Source organism: Pelobates fuscus, chromosome 1, assembly GCF_036172605.1.
Source record: "Pelobates fuscus isolate aPelFus1 chromosome 1, aPelFus1.pri, whole genome shotgun sequence".
Lineage (NCBI taxonomy): Eukaryota > Metazoa > Chordata > Amphibia > Anura > Pelobatidae > Pelobates > Pelobates fuscus.
Genome location: NC_086317.1, coordinates 335222639 through 335240799, shown reverse-complemented (window position 1 = coordinate 335240799; position 18161 = coordinate 335222639). Strand labels below are relative to the sequence as shown.

General features: G+C 37.8%; 1 protein-coding gene across 1 annotated transcript in view; it reads right to left on the bottom strand.

The window, feature by feature from the left end:
* NALCN (sodium leak channel, non-selective) overlaps positions 1-18161 on the bottom strand; it is a 550494-nt gene that overhangs the window by 22666 nt on the left and 509667 nt on the right. Inside the window, exons 24-32 of the mRNA XM_063425294.1 lie at positions 11304-11360; positions 7464-7584; positions 7250-7381; positions 6047-6214; positions 5566-5670; positions 4649-4755; positions 3636-3756; positions 3450-3548; positions 2482-2575 (exon numbers count right to left, since the gene is read on the bottom strand). Coding sequence (XP_063281364.1) covers positions 2482-2575; positions 3450-3548; positions 3636-3756; positions 4649-4755; positions 5566-5670; positions 6047-6214; positions 7250-7381; positions 7464-7584; positions 11304-11360 — 1004 coding nt within the window. The remainder of the gene's footprint in view (positions 1-2481; positions 2576-3449; positions 3549-3635; positions 3757-4648; positions 4756-5565; positions 5671-6046; positions 6215-7249; positions 7382-7463; positions 7585-11303; positions 11361-18161) is intronic.

Genomic DNA, 18161 nt, shown 5'->3' with positions numbered 1-18161 from the left:
CACTGGCAAAAGCACCAAGGATAAATGGAAGGCATTTAAACAAATTATAATAAAGTAAATTTCTCAATACATATCATTGGGAAACAAATATAAAAGAAGCATATTAAAATCAATGAAGCTTAGTACAATAGTCAGTCAAATGATAAAAGATAAGAAACTGGTATTCAAAACAATTAAATCAGAGGGGTTGATTGCATCCTATAACATGTATAAGCATGCCGATAAGATGGGCTATAAATGAATGAAAAGCTCTTAGTGAAATAGAACAAGACCAACCCCAAAAGTTTTTTTTAAGTATGTTAATACCAAAAATGTTAAGAAAAGTGAGATGGGTGAGTTAATTAAAGGACCACTATAGGCACCCAGACCACTTCAGCTTAATGAAGTGTTCTGGGTGCCAGGTCCATCTAGGTTTAACCCTTTCTGCTGTAAACATAGCAGTTTCAGAGAAACTGCTATGTTTACATATGGGTTAATCCAGCCTCTAGTGGCTGTCTCATTGACAGCCGCTAGAGGCCCTTCCGCGCTTCTCACTGTGATTTTCACAGTGAGAAGACTCCTGCGTCCATAGGAAAGCATTGAGAATGCTTTCCTATGGTCTGGCTGAATGCTCGTGGAGCTCTTGCTGCGCATGCGCATTCAGCCGATGACGTCCGAAGGAGGAGGAGAATCCCCAGCGCCATAAGATTTTAACCCCTTCCTCCCCCTTCAGCCCGGCGGGAGGGGGCCATGAGGGTGGGGGCACCCTCAGGGCACTATAGAGCCAGGAAAACAAGTTTGTTTTCCTGGCACTATAGTGGTCCTTTAAGAAGGATGAGGACAAGGCAGAAATTCTAAATTATTTTCATCAGTATATAGGGAAGAAGAATCTATGTCTGTAGATTTGCAAATCCCTGTTAGAAAAGTCATACACCAAACAGGTGATTGGTTAACACAGGATAAACTGCTTCAGAAATTAAAAAAAGTTGATGTTAAAAAAGCCCTAGGTCCAAATTATATTCACCTTTGTGTGCTTGGGGAGTTTAGAGTAGATATAACCACGCCACTGTTATTAATTTTTCTGATTTATTTTCTTTCAGGTATTGTACCAGATGATTGGAGAAGAGCAGATATGTTGCCTATATTTAAAAAAGGTTCAAAAGCTCAAAACTACAGAGTTTAACATCTGTGGCTGGGAAATTATTTGAAGGGTTGTTAAGGGATACTATTCAGGCATTTACTTTGAATAAAAACACCATTAGCACAAATCAGCATGGTTTTATAAAAGATACGCCAAACTATCTAAATTGCATTCTATGAAGATGTTAGTAAACATATAGATCAGGATGTTCCAGTACATATGATCTACTTGAATTCTGCTAAGGCATTTGATACAGCTCCACACAAAAAATTATGAGTAAAACTGAAATCATTTGGTTTAGATAAAAAAAATGTGTTCCTGGATAGAACACTGGCTTAAAGATAGAGTGCAAAGAGTAGTTATAAATAGAACATTCTCAAATTAGACAAAAATGACAAGTAGAGGGCCTCGGGGGTCCATTTTCCTTTAATCTATTTACAAATGATATTGAAGTCATTTGCTGGTGTTTGCAGATAAAACAAAACTAGGTAAGAAAATAGAGTCTGAGCATTATATCATTTCTCTACAGATGATTTGAATAAAATGGGAGACTAAGAAGGTGAGATATTCAATACAGAAAAATGCACAGACATGCATTTTGGAGTAGGGAATTCATACGCCACTTATACATTACACGGGGCAGAGTAAGGAATCACAGAAAATGAAAAGGACTTGGGTACAATTATAGATCACAAACTAGGCAACAATATGCAATGCTGGCCTGCTGTGTCAAAAGCTAGTAAGGTGCTTTTGTATATAAAAAGGGATTTTGATTCACATGATTCTATTATAATTTTCCCTGTTTAGAAATTAATGGTAAGACTTCACCTTAAATATGTGGTGCACTTGTGAGTACTAATTTTAAAGAAGGATATTGCAGAACTAGATAAGGTGCAGAGGCGAGCTCTCAAAACTAGAAAGGGAGATCTAAAACATTAGTTATGAAGACAATATAGAAAAACCAGGTGGTGGAGGGGTGGAACTTGTTCTCCATTTTTGTTTATTGAGTGGCCTATTTAAAAGATATGCCCTGTATGTGAGATACTTCTATGTCTAAGTACCTGCTGGTCCAAAATGCTTTAGGTGTTAGTGTGACCTTTCCCCTGTTTGTTACTTTTTGTTTTGTGCACTTTAAACCTCCTGTGGACTTTGAGTGCTTGCCGTGCCATTATTTCAATTTATTTCTGGTTTCTATTTTTAGCCTATTTCTTTGTAGACAAAATATAGCTAATATTTTCTGCTGACTGATAGCGATATTTTACTGTCTATGTATTCACACCACAAGTGGAAATAATTAACACCACAGGCAACATGCTAGACATAAGCTCTGAACATGAAATTATATGGAGATGCTTTGATACCTGGACGAGGGGGGAGGTGAAGTGGTTGAGCTATCTTGAGTCTGCTCTTTAGATCTTCCCATCTCCTTTGATCAACAGTCAGCAAAGCTGTACCCTAGATAATAGCAACAGACATATAACGCATAGTTAACATAAAATGCAAGATTTTAAGAAAAGAAGATGACAAGTAAATCACTAACTAAATAGAAACATAAGGTATACAAATAATAGAATGAAATGCAGCTTGTAAATCCTTAGGCTGTAATAAAAAAAAATATCAAAATGGACATGTCTAAGGTTGAAGAATTAAGAGAAACTGACATTTTTGCTTCTTGCACGCTTCTTTAATGAGATATGGATCATATCCACCTAACCATCTAACCATAGTAACCATTTGATCCATTCAATGCTAAGACCCCTAAGATCACTCAAAATAGAAACTGTTCAAACAAGAACAAACAAAGCGTAATAGCCTGTTTTATGGGATAATGGGCACTTATTACGAATGATACCTCATGCTACCAGAGAAGGAGACCTCCAGCTACACAAGGATGTCTTCAGTGAGACATAAATCACATTTAGTCAGAATCTGCAGCAAAGATATAGTATGGACTGTTCTTCTATTCAACTCTCGTTAAGTATGTTTGTTTTTGATTAAAATTTGTCACACAGGTTTCTGTCATTATAAGATATTATGAATTCTTCTCACATGCTGTATATTCTTGAATTACAACATACACTAAAGGTACCACATTTTTTTTTACTTACAAAAATACCCTTTGCTATCACATTATCTGTCAAGGAAAATCGATCGCAACATGACTACATAAATGCATTAGGTAAAAATAATATTAAAAATGTATTAAGATTTATTAAAATAAAATTATCTAATTTTGTGGTGTAGATTATGTGCTTATTTAATAATTCCAATGGCATTCTTTGTAAAAAAAAAAAAAAATATGACATATTCAATAGTAAATGCATCATACCTTATTTTCATTAAAGTTTGCAATAACCACCCCAACAAAGAGAGTCAGGCCAATCATACAGCCAAGGAACACAAAAACATGAATATATATCCCGTGTATCTACAAAAAAAGAACAGACCAATATTAATATGGATACTTTTGTTTCCCTCCATATTATCAAATGTCTTCCTGTGTTTATAAACTTACTGGTCCAACACGATGTATGATAACATCTCGAACTTCCACCCATCCTTTCAAAGACAGTACTTCAAACAAAGCTAGCATTGCATTCCCCACATTGTCAAAATTAAAATTACGAGGATTAGCCCTGTAAGAACAATACAACAGCGTTAGCACTAACATAATAAAAACAACGAATAATATTGATTTTCTTGAACTCTGGCATTATGCTAGGTTTCCTGAACTGGAGCAAGTAACTGTGCATGCCTAAATGTTTCAATATTTATATAGGATCTTCAGAACTAAGCTCATTAATGTTACAAAGGAGAAGCAGCAAAGAAAACAAGGAACGTATGTCTGGTTCATCATTATGATCATCAGGAAGACACATTAATTGGTATAGCTTATTTATCTTTTGTGTATAACATCAGTGGGTTCTGTATTATTAAAAGAAACAAGAAGTGCTCTGTAAAAGTCAGTAGAAAATACATGATGACTTGAATAGGAGGACATTATTAGAGAATGTATCCGGAAATAATGAGTGCAAGTATGGCTGGATAAAATACTGATGGCATAGACAGTGGTGTTGCTATGGGGAGGCTGATAGATCCTGATGTGGGATTCTAAAAAGTACAGGGTCTATTTTAGGCTCCATTTCATTGATGGCTCCATGTCCCCTGCAACACAGGAGAGTAATATAGCACCTCCAATGTTATAGTTTGAGAGAGTACCAATTTAATGCATCATATTTGAAGTTAATTGTAGAGCACATGGAGAGGGTATTGTTGTGGATTCAGGATTTTAATACAGTGGGTGAAGTGTGAATACAGTGGTAAAGGGTTCATTCAAGTGTGATTTATTGGACTTGTATAGGGCTGGTTTTAGAAAGAGCTTAAGTCAGTTAGAAGGGACGTAACATTTACTCTTCGGCTGGAGCGTTTGATTTTTTTGCCACATTGCAATGATCCTGTGCATATGTTATCTTTATCATAGTTTATAGCTTTAAATAGTACATGGATTAATTAAACCAGGAAACTTACCAGACTCTTGGAACCCAAAATCCTGGCTTTTTTTCCTCTGGTTTTAGTTTCAAATTTAGATTTTTAGAAACAAGGACATTTATTCGAAATATTCCATGACAATCTTCCTAAAGAGAGAAAAGAGATCCATTTACAGTATTATGCTCACTGGCCATGTCACATAGTACTTTATTAGGGCTATTTATTAAAGTGAGAATTCAAAGTGGATTTCAAATTTAAAGCCAATTTTTCCTTTTCAGCTACTGTTACCTTAAATTTGAAATTAATTTTGAATTCACCTTGAATTCTTACTTTAGTGGGTGCTGTGGGTGCTGCACCAAAGCCCCATGGTTCTCTACTCCTTTTGTATCTGTGTATGAATTTGTATACAATGTCTGCAAGCTTACTTCTAATTAATTGATAAACTAGTAAGTATCATGGGGTTCTATAATAACTATTAAAGAAACAAAAAACATCAATTACATAAATACTTTTAAAATATGATGCTTATTCCTCAGATAATAAATTGTATACAATTATACCTGCAAAATAACTACATCCTGATAAATTTGCAATAAAAACAACATTGTATTTGATCTCTATATCAGAATGTGCAGTAAAATATACTTACAATATCACATAGTTACTGAAAAGATGTGTCTACCAAGTTCAGTCTTTCTTATTAGGCACACCCTGCACACCCCATGTGCCGCCTGCCTATGTAGGAGAGTGTGGCTAAGACTGCCTAAAGTCATTTATTCCCTAAATGGGGGAGAATGGAGCAGTGACACTCCAGGGCATGATTTATACACCAAAACCCCTTAATTTAGATACTTTTGTTTTGATGCTTAGAATATTCAATTAAGCACATTAATAATATACACAGATGCAAGCTTTGTTATCAGAAATGCATGTACAACAAAATGTTCAGAACTTACCCTGGTGAGGGTATGGGGATCATTGCACTTTGCCAGTTTTCCTGCAAAAAGCTGAACGCCAAAGCTTGCAAACACTAGCATCAATGTCAGGAGAAGAATAGATACCTGTAAAAAATAATCATGATACATTTTCCATGACTATAATGAAATATGTTTGGTATAAAAAAAAGTTAAAAATGTACTAAATACATTAGCTATGTTTGTCTACACATATATTGAAAATACAGACTCTCAGAAGAAGACAGCAAAAGTCCAACCCAATGTATGCAAACTTGAAAGGATCATTTATTATTTATATTAAAAATTATTTATATTATATTGAAAAATATACTAAACTGATATTATCCAACTGAATAATACTCATTATACTCGTTATTAACTTTGTAAGGCCATAAGATTGAGTTGACCTTGTAGCTGCATATAAAACAATTTAAATTTTTCCTTTTATAAGTGTTAACCGTATAACTTTCCTTTTACGTACCAGAAAAATTTCCTTGAATCCACTGAAAAGTTCACGCACAACCTTTCTCATCTGAGGTACCAGCTTAAATATTCGGAGAGGTCTCAGGCAACGCAACACCATTAGAAGCTGGGTTCCAGATTTTGCTGGTACATTTTGGGGCATCCAGCATAAGAAAATCAAACTCACCTTGGAGATAAAATAAACAGAACGGTTGTCTATTTTTACTCAAGTCAATTTAACTGTATGTTGCAAATTTTTTAAACAAATAATATTGTCCATTTTACTTTTTAATTATCACAGGGATGTGCTATACAACAAGTCACAGAACGTATAACTATATATGTATAATTGTCACTCTGCATAGGTAACATCTGGTAATACACCTGCACTAAATCACTACTCCCTTGATACCCAGCCTTCAAGGCAATTAGCGGATCATTACTGGAGATACAGTAAACAGCAGTTGGAGTGCTGTAAGATCCATATGGCGATTGGCACAGACTTCAATGAATGAAAAAGCCTTCGAAACAGGGGTATTTAATTAGCTTAGCATGTATAATACCAGCCAATAGTTTATTATAGTTTGTTTGGCACTGTGGTGGCCTGGGGTTGCTTGGCTGGGAGAAGACCTCTTGATCTTTTTTCAGTATATGGCAGACTCAATTTGCACAGGCATACTTTACAGCGTACTTCAATCATGTTTGAAGCTAGCTGGTCTGTTTCTTATTCTTCAGCAATATAATTAACTTGAATATTGTCTCTAAATGTTTATCTTAGGCAAGTTCTATGAGATTAAATTCTGAAAACTGGATAGGTCAGGCCCATTGGATCAAGTTCTGGATCCTTCAATTTTTCTTTCCCTTATAGTTACCAAACCTTGCTGTTATATTAATTACATTTTGATTTCTATCTTGCCATCAATGTTTTCCATAACTATTTCAAGAAATTTAATTTATATAGTGATAAACACAAACCAAGCCTAGTTTCGTAAATGTATACTCAAACTTTTGATTGTTATTTTTTTGCGTTATATAACAAGCTGCATATAAAACTGACATGTCTTTGGATCATAAGCTATGCAGAGATGGATTTTTGCATTAGGCATTTATATTTCCACTCATTTGAAGCTTTGATACTTGACGGATTGTATCTAGCATTAGCTTGCTGGATTAATGTCATGAAGAAAACAGGATGATAGAGGATAGATTTATGCTAACTTACAAGATATATGAATATGTCCATTACTCCTCCAAAGTCTCTTATGACAGCTGTTGGAGTGAAAAATAAGCCATCTGCCATAATCTTCAGATTCAGTTCAATGCTCATGAATATCACAAAGACATATTCTGCAATCTACAATAGAATGTATTAGAGATTAGCGGAACGAACATCAAAAGCATTAAATTAAGCTTTAGAGGTTCCTGAAATACTTTACCTGTAGAGTGGGGGTATGCATTACCCTTCTGAAGGGCGATTCAAACATCATAGATATGCAGGAACATATGGTAACTACAATCATAACCCAATCAAGATATGTGACCAGCCCAAGCAAATCACTGGAATAAAATAATATCACAAGTTAGACATCATATAAGCATTCACTAGGCACTGTGCTCTACATGGTGTAAGATAAAAGTAAACATTGCAGATTCGTGTTCTACACAGCTAGATTGAAATGTTGCGGAAAAAAAGGCATAAAAAGTTACTTTAATCACATTAGAGAGTCCATATGACTTCAAAATATTTAGCACTATTAAAACAAACTGAAACAAAGTTTTACATTCTCTATTGGATCAACACTTTGTAAATATTTTATTTTATCCATTTATTATTGTTATATGTATTTTTATTGTTTTCAAGAAGTCATGATGTAAAATTAATATGGCTATCAATACATAGCTGAAACAGGGAGTTTGAAGTAAAATAAACAGTTATAAGGGTAGAAACTCCACTTTCTAAGAACTCATATAACAGAAAGTTGTGACTACATCTTGCCTTATGCTCAATGACTGTGATGCGACTGATGTATGAACGGACAGGTTAGTGACATTATGTTATGGTTTTAAGACAAACCATAAACAGAGGGAATGTAAAATATTACATATTTTATGTTCTTAACATATTGGGTATGGATGTCTGGATTGACATAAGTAACAAATGGTATCAATAAGTCACAAGGCTTTCTTTGTCTGAGAACTCATGGATTGGGGGTATTGTCATTATATGGCTAGGGTTATACTCTGATGTCATTATGGTCATATCTATATAGAATAGTGAACAAAGGACCACAAGGTTCTTCTTGTCCAGCTGTTCTCTTACAATGTAGAGTCTAACTCTCTCTTCAGGAGTCCAGCAATTAACATCTGATGTTGAACATCCATAATCCTGTAACATCCTTTCTTGTTTTATTATGTATCAGTAACTGTATAAATATAAACCTGAAGAAACAGTAACTCAGATTGCATATTAATACTTTTGGTTAATATGGACTTATATCAACTTGGCGAGCCATTAACCCAAGAAGATATACACATACAAGACTTATTTCAATCACCCTTGAAAAAAAACATACAGAAAGCAAATGTAATAAGGGGCATGATAAAAAAAGCAAAACACTGTGATTTTACAGCTGTTGATGGGTGTAACAATTGTCCACTGCACAAAATGTTTAGATTTTAAACACCAAGTGTATAACTGGATAGACTGGAGAGTCATACAAAAGAATCCTGATTGTTTTGCATGGCGCCAGACAACGTTAGCTTATTTTTATTTATTTTTTATGCAAAAAACAAACAAAAAAAAAAACACTGCAGTGGGGTATCTGTAAACATACTTTTCAAGCCAAAACTTAACTGACTTTTATAATCCTTAGTGAATAGACTCATTATATCTCCTCAACTTGAGGCAAGAAATACTTTTCTTAAAAGGTTATAAAAGGTTGCACAATTTTAATATTTTCACAATGTGTAATATAATCATTACATTTGTTCCAGATGAAAAGTCCTCATAATGGTAACGTTTAAGCTCACTCATTACGCTATATATTGTTCAACATAAACAAACCTACAGTTAATTGTTGTCTATTACACATAGATTAGATTATGCATTTTGTGTACTATTATCTTAACTAAACACAGCATGGATTTCCTAGCGTCCTGCACATATGGTTTAAGGTGTTCTTTATGTCTTCCCAAGCCACCTCAAACATGTTTTGCTGGCATTCAATTTCTCTGCCATAAAAATAATCCTTGCAATTTCAGGCCATTAGAAGGATTAGGCCCACATAAGGAGTAAAATACATTACAAAGTATGGCATCCTTATGGCTAAAAATCTGTTTTGTTGATGAAATCCTGAAAGATTAAAGCTGTAAAGAATTGTATTGAAAAACTGTCATGGGATTTGTTATTGAGAGTGGATGAAAAGGAAGATCAGTTATGTTGGCTTGAAAAGACCAAAAAAAAAAGCAGATAAAGGAAGAAAGCAGAAATAATGAACCAGCAAGAAAGAAAAATTAGCTTGGTAAACGAAAAGAAAAAAAATATATAAAAAGATAGCCACAATTTTCACAATATACAACACAAGTAAAAAATATTATAGATAGATCAGATATGTTATACTATGACAGTTCTATAATACTCAAACGTGTAATAAAATAAACTAAATGAAAAAATATTATTTGGGAACAATTATTGGGCTGTTTTTGTGGACTTTTTTTTACTTTTGTGTTTGTGAACAATGATATCCATCATAATAAAGTTATGCTTTTTCACTTTATAAATATGTTTACGTAATGGCAGTCCATGGTCATTAGACATGTGCAATTCGTTTCGGTCCAAATATGAATTCGGGCCATTCGGACATTCGGGTACTTCCGAATGTCTGAATTGCCGAAGTCCCGAGGTTCCGAAGTTCCGAAATTACAGAATTTCAGAAGTGCCAAAGTTCCGAAGTGTCAAAGTGCCGAAGTTCCGAAGCACAGTATTGCCTAAGTTCTAATATACTTACCCAGTGAAAGAAGAATGTTACATTGTTTACAATTTTAAATAAAAAGTACAAACATAGCCAGGATTCAGCTGTAAGCATTTGCAACACTTACAACAATCAAGTAACATACATTCATATAAAATGTTACTTGGTCAGTCAATGTAATGACAGGAATGAATAAGTAGATAACTCCTTAATTCCCACAGTATTAGGGAGCTATCTACTAAAAGGCTGAAAGACCTAAATTGGTATTTCAGCCAAATTGACTAATATTAAGTAAAGATTACTTAGTATTAGTAAATTATGCCCCCTACTCGCTATACTGCGAGTAGGGGCATGTTTATTAAACAGTGAGCAGCCTGTAATGTAAAATAATGGGGGGGACCTATTGTCCTCCCCCCTGGCCCCCACCCCTGAGCAGTTATCTACTAAGGGAGTTATCTACTAAGCGGCTGCAAGAGAAGTCCCGAAGTGCCGAAGTTCCGAAATTCCAAAATGCCGATGTTCCGAAATTCCGAAGTGTCGAAGTGCCGAAGTTGCCGAATTTCTGAAGTGTCGAAGTTCCAAAGTGTCGAAGTTCCGAAGTGTTGAAGTGCCGAATTGCCGAAGTCCTGAATTGCGAAAGTCCCGAATTTCGGAATGCCGAACCAAACCGAAAATGTTCCCCATGCACATGTCTAATGGTCATTCATAATACGCATATGACGGGCACTCTGACCATGCAGAAAATGCTTTGGTGTTGCTATCTGCATGGTTTCCTGTGTTGGGGGCCAACTTGGAGGCTGTCGGCCTTTCTGGGCATTCCCTCCCATGGGTGTGGAAGTGAGGCAAATTTCTTCACTGATAAGCCCCCAAAAGCCTGACCACCACCTGTCCCATACTTCCGAATGGTGGGAGGCATGGACATTTATCTAGCTTTTGCCAATTTAGGTCCCCCTATGCCCCAAGAAATTATGCTAATCCTATGTGGACATCTCTCCAATAAGCAGAGAGCGCACTATCTATTGTTATATTGTTAGCATTGGATGGATAACACAAGTAATATGATTATTTATAAAGTAATTAGAAAAATTTATAAAAAGTATAAAAAATATAAAATAATTTTAATATAGACATGATTATGTGATGCATTGGATTTTTTATGTAATATCACTAAAAATATATCACACATAAGGAATGTTTGTTCATGTTATTTCTATGAAAAGATTTAGTGAACAGCAAGAAATTAAATGTCTAACTGCTTTCAAGTGTTGGTATGATTATTGAGATAAAACCAGTGGTACTACTTACTAAAGTTGGTGATATTTAGTATTTTTCACTGCTCCTGTAACAGGATCGGTTTTTGAGCTGTACAAAATGTAAAACAAAAACAGATTAAAATAATATTTAGTATGAATATGAAATGAATAGGCAGAAGACAAGGTTGTGGCGGATCAACTGGAACAGACAGTGACCTTGGTAATTTGCTACGGTCTTCTCCCCACACTCGAAAACAAGGTAAATCACATAATAGTTGTGCTGGGGTGCCCAATTTATTCTCCTTATTTTCAGTTTAGGCCTCTAAGGGAACTTTTGTGTGAGTTTTGATTAAAGGAACATTATAGGCACCATAACCATTACAGCTTAATGTTGTTAATATACTAGTAGAATTCTGAATTGTTGTCTCTTCCTTGATGCTCATTGATGAAGGGCTATTTTTTTAAGCTTTGCACAACTTCCACCCTGCCCCTAGGAACCTCATCATGCGTGAAGCAAGGAAAAATCCTCATCATGCACCTGACGTCCGCTGCCATTTGCCACAACCATATGGTTGCTGAGTGACATTTGAAAGAACTGGTGGTCTTAATTCATAAAAAAATTGGAGTGATCTCTAAATGTTTCCATAATTTATATTTATATATATTTATATATAAAGAGGATTAACTTTTCACAAAATATTTCCAGATGGAATGGTAGCTTAAATAAATAAATATATTTCATTTAAAAAAAAAAACACTTTATCAAATGACAGCATGTGAACTCGGTATATTCTGTGTTGGCACATCTTTGTAGACTACAATAATTCAATACACAAACACAAGGGAAAAAAAGATGTTTCCCTGGCAGACTAAACTTGTTTCTTGTTTGGTACAAACCAGGGTATAATAATAAACCATGTACAAACACACTGAATCAAGACATATTCTAGCAATCGACAGTGCTGAAAATCTTCTACTAGTGGACATGACTGGTAATAGGTATTAAATTACTATCAATCAGTTTATATACACTATCCCCTGGTGCATAGGCCAACATTCTTTCCAAACAACCACATATGCTAAATGGAAAGGAAGCCTTCAATTAATAACGAATCCCAATATTATCCCTTTGGCTTGACAAGACTATAAATAATTTGCCAAATTGTTTGCCATTAAGGAGTTAGTTACAAGTGGTATAACCATGGACAGCCTTACAATGATGACGTTATGTTACAAAATTATATTTTTTCCAGAATGTATAGATCTATATTTATACTTGACTCTATATGAGTATACTTTTAAATCACCATGTACAATGTATTTGTGGATCTGAAATATATATATATATATATATATATATATATATATATTTCTATTTAATTTATATGTATTTCTATATATATACATTTTTTTTACATAAGCCAGATAAAGGCAACATAACTACTTATTTTCTAGAATACATTTACAAGTCAAAGGAAATAACTCTTGCCTTTTTGCAGTCAGGTAAGGTTCTAGTGACCTTTTAAAAGTCGGGTTAAGACTAAAAATCACACACTATTCAAAAGCTATTATTCCTGAATTATCTCTGCATAACTGAAAAGGTTACAGAGCAAGCATCATGTTTAACTCTGACTTTTCCATTCTTGTGTTATTTCCTTCAATATAAATGTCAACATTTGGTAGACTGCAAGACTTTATAAAATGGCCAAGATAAAATGAAAACCTAAATTAGATTAAATTTGCTATCATCACTAATGTCAAACCAATTGAAAAGAAGGATGGTAAAAGTAAACTCCAGGTACCATAAGCACTTCTATAAGATGTGGTTATGATGCTAAGAGTGCCCCTTTAACTGTAGCATGTTTTAACCACTTAATTTCTCATTTAATACCACTGAGATATTGGATGGAATAGAACTCCTAATATATCCAGGTGTTGTAATATCACACCCTTGGAAGATATAGAGCTACTACATATGCAGTAGAACCAACATTGGGCTATTTTGTTTTTTGGGACTTGTTGGTACACCTATCATTACAAACATATAGAAACTAAAATGCTATACAAATACACCGGGTATAACAGAAACACCTACAGTGAAAAAGAAACACAAGTTACCCCAATATACTGTCAGCACGTGAAAAAAAAAACCTCCTCCTGGTCCTCAAAAAAGAGTATACATACACCAAACACAGGTAATCTACACTGCAAAGGTATAATATAAAGACATAGGGCAATATATCCCGTCTATATGCAACACTTCCTGTCTTCCTGCCCTAAATGTGCCTACTTTTCGTTTTTATCCTGTAAGTGCAACTTGTATTATAGTTTTAAACCAGTGTAGAAACTCTGCACTATTATTTTTTTTACTTTCCTCCCACATGTCCTGATACCGATACAAAGATATTTTATTACAATACTGATATGGAATTTCTACTAAATATCTTTTCACTCCTTATATATACAATGTTGCCCTATGTCTTTCTATTATACATTTGCATTGTAGATTACCTGCTTTTGGTGTGTGTAGAAACTAAAATGCAGCAGGTGTTTTGCACTCAGGAGAGGGCTTGTAACATTAGGCCGGTGAAATAGCTCAGTGGGCTAATGCATCAGCAGAATCTGTTCTAACACTTGGGTTGCAGGTTCAAATCCCAGCAGGGTTGACTCAGCCCTTCATCCTTCCGAGGTTAAATACTTTGTTATTATTATTTGGCCTTGAGGTCAAGTACAAATGAATTCCTAGTTTGCACACAAAACTCAAAGATCTCAGTGTGGATGTTCCTACTCATGTGGTGAAAATTAAATAGATGGCCTATTGAGGCCACTGCATTTGCAAGGCACCATATTTCCCTTCATCAGTATGAAGGAGACCTGTGCATTCCCAAGAATGTTTCCCACTAGTGATGTCGCGAACATAACATTTTTGGTTGGCGAACGCGAACTTCCGCAAATGTGGGCGAACCGGGCGAATTTTAAAACCCATAGGGACTCTTTCTGGCCACAATAGTGATGGAAAAGTTGTTTCAAGGGGACTAACACCTGGACTGTGGCATGCCGGAGGGGGATCCATGGCAAAACTCCCATGGAAAATTACATAGTTGATGCAGAGTCTGGTTTTAATCCATAAAGGGCATAAATCACCTAACATTCCTAAATTGTTTGGAATAACGTGCTTTAAAACATCAGGTATGATGTTGTATCGATCAGGTAGTGTAAGGGTTACGCCCGCTTCACAGTGACAGACCAAACTCCCCGTTTAACGCACTGCAAAAAAACGCAAACAGTCCATTTGCACAACCACAAACTCCCCATTTGCACAAGGTTGGATACCAAGCTAGCCATGTCCCGTTCCTTGCCCTCACTGATTTCATTGAAGGCTTTGCAGACCAGGTATCAGTGGTCAAATGGACCCTTGCCCCAACACTGTTTGCCAGACATGCCATTACTTCCTTTTGCACAATCGAGTACAGGTTGGGGATTGCCTTTTGTGCAAAGAAATTTTGGCGGGTACTTTCCACTGCGGTGTCCCAATAGCTACAAATTTTTGGAACGCCTCAGACTCCACCAGCTTAAAAGCTGGCGGGCTAAGAGTTCAGACAAGCCAGCTGTCAGATGCCGGGCAAGGGGGTGACTTTGTGACATTGGCTTCTTACGCTCAAACATGTCCTTGACAGACACCTGACTGTGGGCAGATGAGCAGGAACTGCTCAAGGCGAGAGACGGAGTGGCGGATGGTTGAGAGGGGGCAAGGAGGACAGCAGTGGTTGACGTGGCTGAAGATGCTGGACCAGGAGGAGGATGACAGCTTTGAGTTTGTGTGCTGCTTGTACTTATGTGTTGAACCCATAGGTGTTTGTGATGTGCGATCATGTGCCTTCGCAAAGCAGTTGTACCTAGGTGGGTGTTGGACTTCCCACGACTCAGTTTCTTTTGGCACAGGTTGCAAATAGCATCGCTGTTGTCAGAGGCAGACACACAAAAAAAATGCCACACTGCTGAGCTCTGCAATGACGGCATTCTGGTGGTGGCAACAGCATGCGTTGATTGGCGTGCTGTCTGGCTGACCCCGGGTGCCGATGCATGCTGTCTAACTGTGCCACTAGCTCCTTGCGACGACCTCCCCCTGCTTCCAACTCGTCTCCTCCTCCTCTCTGTCTCCCCATCTGAACTTTCCCCCTGTTCTTCTTCTCTTCTAGCGGGCACCCAAGTGACATCCACGGACGCATCGTCATCATCAACCGCTTCACTTGTACCCGACAACTCAGCAAAGGAAGCAGCAGTGGGTACAACATCCTCATCATTACGCCGTACGTCCATGTGTGTAATGCTGCCTGACTGAGACATATCCCTGTTATCTACATAACACGAACGTTTTGGGGGCGTAGGCATGACGTGGGCCAATCACTGGTGTAACAGTAGTGTACATTAAAAAAAAAAAAAAAAAACTAGAAATTTGACTTTGAAATAATAGCAGTCAGTTTCCTTCACACGTGTGCGTTTCAGGGCCTGCCAGGGCACAGTATCACATTAGTGCAACTCATATCTGGTGTAACAGTAGTGTACATTTTAAAAAAAAAATACAGGGGGCTTGTTGTCACCTTTCAGGGACCCTTGGTGTTGTACGTGGCTGGGTGCAGGAAGAGACCTTCAATGGCATCAACCTTGTGCAAATTGGGAGTTTGCAGTTGTGCAAATGGACTGCGTGTGCATTCTAATGTGCCACCAGATAGGAGTAGTGTGTTAAGTAGTACTATTCTTATCAGTCTAATCCCTGTTACGTCCCCTATCAGGGGACGTATATATAAGGCATCGATTTTAGGAACCGGGAGATGGAAAAAGATGCTTGGTCGGTCCTCCTACTTCAAATTTGGGGCACTGCGCGTGCAATCTAATGTGCCACCAGATAGGAGTGGTGTGTTAAGTAGTACTATTCTTATCAGTTTAATCCCTGTTACGTCCCCTATCAGGGGACGTGTATATAAGGCATCGATTTTAGGAACCGGGAGATGGAAAAAGATGCTTGGCCGGTCCTCCTACTTCAAATTTGGGGCAATCTAATGTGCCACCAGATAGGAGTGGTGTGTTAAGTAGTACTATTCTTATCAGTTTAATCCCAATGTCATGACTACTAGTGTGGTCCAGCACGCAGAAACTATGTAAACATATACATAGGCAAGAAAAGGAAAATAAAAGGACAGAGCGTAAACCGGACCTTAGAATGGCCGGACTAATACGCTAGAGACAGAGAATGGTCAAAGGTAAAGCCGAGGTCAAGGAAGCCAGAAAATACACAATACCGTTTACACAAGCCAAGTCAGGGAAACCAGAATTCAGAATAACCAGGGAAAAGCTAAGATCAGGATACCAGGAAATCAGATTCACAATGATAAAGCACTCTCAGGAAACCAGGAACAGGAAACCACGACAGGGCAAGGTACTGGGGTGAGCTAGGGATTTAAATATCACGCGGCGGGCCGGCAGCCGCAACACCCTGTTACGTCCCCCTCATCAGACCTTTTTTAGCCCACTGTCAGTCCCTTCGGGATCCATCCCTCATTCATCTTAATAAAGGTGAGGTAATCTAGACTTTTTTGACCTAGGCAACTTCTCTTCTCAGTGACAATACATCCTGCTGCACTGAAGGTCCTTTCTGACAGGACACTTGAAGCGGGGCAGACCAGAAGTTCTATCGCAAATTGGGATAGCTCAGGCCACAGGTCAAGCCTGCACACCCAGTAGTTAAGGGGTTCATCGCTCCTCAGAGTGTCGATATCTGCAGGTTAAGGCGAGGTAGTCTGCTACCTGTCGGTCGAGTCGTTCTCTGAGGGTGGACCCCAAAGGGCTGTGGTGATGCGTAGGACTTAAAAAGCTCCGCATGTCCTCCATCAACAACACGTCTGTAAAGCGTCCTGTCCTTGCCGGCTTGGTCGTTGGAGGAGGAGGATTATTTTCAGCTCTTCCCCAGTTAGATTCCCGTTTTGCTGTGACATCACCCTTATACGCTGTGTAAAGCATACTTTTTAATTGATTTTGGAACTGCTGCATCCTTTCCGATTTGCCATAATTCGGTAACATTTCAGGCACTTTCTGCTTATACCGGGGGTCTTGTAGCGTGGACACCCAGTACAGGTCGTTCTCCTTCAGCCTTTTTATACGAGGGTCCCTCAACAGGCACGACAGCATGAAAGACCCCATTTGTACAAGGTTGGATGCCGAGCTACTCATGTCCTGTTCCTCGTCCTCAGTGATCTCACTGAAGGTATGTTCTTCCCCCAGCCACGTACAACACCATGGGTACCAGATAGGTGACAACGAGTGCCCTGGGATGCCTGTTGTGGTTGGTCTTCCTCCTCCTCCTCAAAGCCACATTCCTCCTCTGACTCCTCTTCCTCACAATCCTCTTCCAGCGTTGCCGCAGGTCCAGCAAGCGATGCTGATAAGTCTTCCTCTTCACGCTCATCTACGGCCTGATCCAGCACTCTTCGCAGGGCACGCTCCAGGAAGAAACCAAATGGTATGATGTCGCTGATGGTGCCTTCGGTGCGATTGACTTGTCACCTCCTCAAAAGGACGCATGAGCCTACAGGCATTGCGCATGAGCGTCCAGTAACGTGGCAAAAAAATTCCCAGCTCCGAAGAGGCTGTCCTAGCACCCCGGTCATACAAATAGTCGTTAACGACTTTTTCTTGTTGGAGCAGGCGGTCGAACATTAGGAGTGTTGAATTCCAACGTGTCGGGCTGTCGCAAATCAAGCTCCTCACTGGCATGTTTTTTCGCCACTGGATATCGGAAAAGTGCGCCATGGCCGTGTAGGAACGCCTGAAATAGCCACACACCTTCCTGGCCTGCTTAAGGACGTCCTGTAAGCCTGGGTACTTATGCACAAAAGCGTTGTACGATCATATT